Source organism: Papaver somniferum, chromosome 4, assembly GCF_003573695.1.
Source record: "Papaver somniferum cultivar HN1 chromosome 4, ASM357369v1, whole genome shotgun sequence".
In the NCBI taxonomy this organism is placed as follows: domain Eukaryota; kingdom Viridiplantae; phylum Streptophyta; class Magnoliopsida; order Ranunculales; family Papaveraceae; genus Papaver; species Papaver somniferum.
The window spans coordinates 18,400,762-18,405,714 of record NC_039361.1 but is presented as its reverse complement, the minus strand read 5'-3'; the positions used below and the strand labels follow the sequence as shown (position 1 = coordinate 18,405,714).

The 4,953-nt window shown below is 35.5% G+C and overlaps 1 protein-coding gene across 1 annotated transcript; it reads left to right on the top strand.

Moving 5' to 3' along the window:
* Window positions 1-1,462: 1,462 nt before the first annotated feature.
* LOC113272105 (phosphatidylinositol glycan anchor biosynthesis class U protein-like) lies at window positions 1,463-4,438 on the top strand. The gene is made up of 10 exons (XM_026522009.1): window positions 1,463-1,478; window positions 2,257-2,391; window positions 2,554-2,630; window positions 2,740-2,960; window positions 3,141-3,197; window positions 3,298-3,466; window positions 3,710-3,767; window positions 3,859-3,944; window positions 4,033-4,089; window positions 4,301-4,438. Exons 1-10 carry the CDS (start codon window positions 1,463-1,465, stop codon window positions 4,373-4,375), a joined length of 951 nt encoding a protein of 316 aa, XP_026377794.1. The 3' UTR covers window positions 4,376-4,438.
* Window positions 4,439-4,953: the final 515 nt, after the last annotated feature.

Here is a 4,953-nt window from a genome sequence, read left to right as displayed (position 1 = left end):
TAAATAATAGCTTGAGAGATAAGCTTATAAAATAGATTGCAACGTTGTATTAGCAGAGAATTCTATAACATGGCAAATAAGTTTGTGTTTTCTTCATTTTTCTTCAATAACAAACCATAAATTATATTTCCACATCCTCCTGAATATTGCTACGTATCCAGGTATGTATATTTTTTAAGGAAAATCTTAATCATGTATTTGCTAAAAGCGACATGTTTCTTAGTTAATAAATACAAAATTAATACATGGGGTGGTCAAGGGTTACCAAATTCTATATATATATATAATCTAAGACTTGGTGAACCTATGCCAAATAATAATCCAAAGCATCACCGCAACATATTTTTCTATTTATTTAAATGACTCCCTTGGTGAAACTATTTTTACACCTATTTTTAGTGTTGAAATAGGACTTCGATAAGAGCTACAATATATTACAACTATTTTTAGTGTTAAATTCATCCATTTAGTTGTTGGTTTTGGTATGAGTTGCGTATACATTTGTTTTCTACTTTAACCTCTTAATGAATTGAAATATCGGCAAAAAATTTAATAACATCAAAATGGATAAATAAGTGAATTTGCTACAAAGAGAAGAGCACCCCAAGGAATTGAAATAAGATTGAAGTGAAAAACATGAAATCATTTAGTGGTAACGGTTGAGTCATTCTATATTAACGTACGAGTCGTATAACTCTCTTTTCCCAACTCCTCACCATAGAAAAGAAAAAAAAGTACTGCCCCTTGCTTGCTGGGATCTAGTCCGAGAAATACTTCAGATCTCTTTGGTTATTCAGAATGTAGTTATAGTATGTAATTTATAGTCATTAAGTAATTTTAGGTTGTTGCAGAGGGTCAGGCAACCATGGATGTTTAAAGTTCTCTTCCCTAATGTCTCTATTCAATTTCCTGGAATGAAGAAGTTGTTCCCATTTTCTTTTTCCTTTTACTATTCTTACCCCATCTTAGGTTGAAATCAACGAAGGAACTGGAAATTTAGCGTGGGAGTGGAGTTTGGGCTTGAGCATTTGTAGACACCTGGCTTAAGACTATAGTTAGACCTAATTTATCACCTCAACCCAAAATAGGTAGTGAAAGAAAAGATCGTTTGGGCTTCTGGGGGTGGCTCAACGAAGGTTAAGCCTGGCTATAGTTCTGCCCCTCGTTGAAATACTGGTGGTGCATCCTATTACATCTTAACCTCATCTAAACAATCATTAAAATGTTATATTAAATTTCATCAATCAATAAAAACTGATTTATACTCACACTTAATCTCAACCTAAAAGAAACCTTTATTACACTTCCTCATAGACACATTTCGTACGATTTTAGTTCTTGACCAACGAAGGTGTTGGTTTTTGATGATAAACATGCTTCCTAACTACAATTCTTAATTGGTAAATATAACGCTTTCTGTTGATAATTAGAATCATAAAATCAATCAAATGGAGGTTTTACAATGGTTGGTAATGGAGGTAGGCGGCGAGGTTGAATGATGATGTTTAATCAGGTTTTCATTTCTAAGGGTTGAATGATGATGTTTAATCAGGTCTTCATCTCTAAAGGTTAACTTTACTGGGCTCCCTATGTCATTTAGACATCTCTAGGTTTCTTTTGGGCTTTGATGAGGTTGTGTCTCTTGTGTTTCCATTCTCTTCGTATGGGTTTGGGCTAGTCCTTCAAAAGCAAATGTAACATTTGTTTTGAATGATTTTTTTAGGCACCATGATTTTTTTGAGTGGTTCTTTTTTTTTTTTTTGAGGGGATCATGATTTTATTAGGCCACCTTCCCTGTAATGACAAGGGGTGTCCTAAAACGTTGAAATGACTAACCTAACCTAACCTACTCTTAACCTAATTTAATTTAAAACCAACCCAATAACCCCTATATATAACCATCATTTCCTCCCACCACCACCGCCCACCACCTCCGATTACCACCACCATCACCTCCGATATCAGCACCACCAACCACCGGTTACCACCACCGCCGCCGCCCACCAACGCCGATTACCACCACCACCACCTGCGATTGTCAAGCATATAGTTTCGGTTCTGGTATATACAAAAACTATGGTAGTGAAATAAATCTAGCAGAATTGGTCACAGACTCACACTCAAACATTTTGAACCTTAGTCATCAGTTTTTGTATATGAAAGTGATTTCGTGAATCGTTAAGTATAAATTTTAATTAACCATTTGAAAGTTGATTTGTTGCTTGTTAATTATACTTCTCTATGTAATGTTTTCAGAAATTCTATCTGCTGGAGATATTGCTGCTTTTATATATTTATGGAATCCCTTGACAATCGTCACATGTGTGGGCTTGTCAACGTCACCAGTCGAAAATTTGATGATAGTATTGTCTCTGTATGGAGCATGCTCATGTAAGAACCTATAAAACTACTACATGTATTTCTATGGGACTATTTTTGCTGATTGATTTGAATTTTTGTGAAGTTAATCAGCAATGAACGATGCATATATGTAACTGTTAATATTGTTCAGGATGTAGCTAAACTAATTATTCATTTGGTAACTCAATGCAGGTTTAGCTCCTTTAGCAGCATTTGGATGGGTCCTTGCATCACATTTATCTCTTTACCCTGCTATCTTAATCATACCGGTAAACATTTTTTAATGTTTTAACTTAAATATCTGGACCATACCCTAACAAAATACAGGCATTTCCTGCAACTTTACCTGAAGTTAACATCTCAAATTTGTTTGTTCAGGTCATCTTTTTGTTAGGATATGGTCCAGATACTCCTTCGAAGAAATTGTTCCGGCAACAAAAATCTGAGTCAAATGCAAATGATCTGGTGATTCAAAACCGTTTTTCATGGCGGCCTGTTGTACATTTTATACTGTGGGCGTCTTTTTGGACAGTTTATGTCTTGGTTTTATGCAGTATCTACCTTAAACAGTATGGTGGCTTGTCAGAAATGTTTAAAAGGTTAGCCTTGTGCCTTATCAAATGTTTCTTGTAGTTGTTGAAACGTGCACATGCTAGAAATTCCTTCTAAGTTATATTGATATACTTGTGTGCATATATATGTGTGTGTGGAGAGAGAGAGAAATGTAGATAGAATTATAGTAACTTAATATGCTTCTAATTTCATGTCTTCTTTTGCAGAACACATGGATTTATTCTTACTCTAGAAGATCTGTCCCCAAATATTGGTGTTTTATGGTGCGATGGCTGTACAACCTGTTTCTTAAGGGATTTCTTAAATACAGTCCCAATATGCTAACTATTGTCCTGACATATACCTGTTTGTTACTAAATGCAGGTACTTCTTTGCCGAAGTTTTTGACTTCTTCAGAGATTTCTTTTTAATAGTTTTCCACGTGAATATTCTTTTTATGCTGTTGCCCTTGGCCATACGTCTTTACCACCGCCCATGCTTTCTCGCCTTCATATACATTGCAATCTCATCAATGCTTAAATCTTATCCTTCGGTAAGTTTTCACTACACCTTGTTGCAAATTCTTATTTCGACCTTTTTGCTTCCTTTTAAATCCACGTTGAAAGTTAAATGGATCAAGAAGTTTCTATAATGTTCACTTGAAGAAGACATGAGAATTTGTTAGTGAACTGTTCAGTTAGGGATGTTCGCCAGTATATTATATTCCTTAGGCTAGCATTACAAGCACGCCAATTGTTTCTTATCCATTTATTTCTTTCCCCTTTAAAATGTTAAGGTTGGAGACTCAGCTTTATACTTGGCTCTACTGGGATGGTTTGTCTATGAACTAGCAGGTAAAGAGTCGGTTAGTTGAATTTATAACAGTTTTCATGGATCTGCTTTTGCGGCATCAACAATAAGTGTTCTACTCGCTACTACTCACAGAAATGCAATTCTCGTTCTTCCTTTTCTGTGGATACGTTGGAGTCACCCTGCTTAGCCCTGTGATGCATAATCTATGGATATGGAGGGTACTTCTCTTTTTCTCTTTCTCCATCTCCCTCTTTGTAGGTGAATTAGTTTCTTCGCTTATGTCTTGATGATAAATATAAAATGTAGGGTACTGGAAATGCAAACTTCTATTATGCAACCGCGATGGCTTATGCTTGCTTGCAGGTATGTGGGAATCACTGATTGGTAAAATGAGAAAGTATTTGAAGGCACATGTCTATAATAAGAACATTGCAGCATCGTGTTTTGTAGAGCATGAAATTTAAAATCCTACTGATTTTACTGTTCTCGTAACATTTAATCAGAAGTTTGCACATGAGGCCTGCAAGTGTTTTCATAAAACTCTACTTAACTCGTACCCTCGGCTCTGTGACAGATTATTTTGGTTGTCGAGAGTGTAAGTGCTATGCTTCAGCACGACAGAATGCTAAGGAAACAATTGACCACATGAAACCAGAGATCTGTTATGAGGTTAGTTTCAATTTGTTATCTGTCTGGATTATTTTTTAGTGCTTATTCTTTTTTGTTTCCTTGAATTGAATATCAACTGTTTTTACGACAGATAATCAGGTTTTCATCTAACGGTAAATATTGAATGCTTTGTTACCAAGCTAACATTGATTGCAAACCCTGATTTGAAAACTATATAAGGGAGAACTCTAGCAACTGAGAAACCTACTCCCCACACCTTACGTGTGATACTAGTTACATAGCTAGAGTTGATTCTCCTTTAACCTTTAGTTTCTTCTTCTAAACCAGGTTAACAACTTAAAGACTTCATTGGGATTGTGAAGCCATACCGATACTACTTTTCTTGTAGTTGTGTGATCTGATCTTGCATCTTCTATCATTACGAGTACAATTGTAATAATTGGCTCGAGATTTATATCTCCGATAGGCAATATAGAAAAGTAACCACAAACACTTCGTCTCATCATTTGTGTTTCCACAATATCTTTTTTCGCTGCGTCGATTAAGATTATTGTGAGGTGATCAATAATACTAGGTTGTTCTTCGGAAATATAAGAC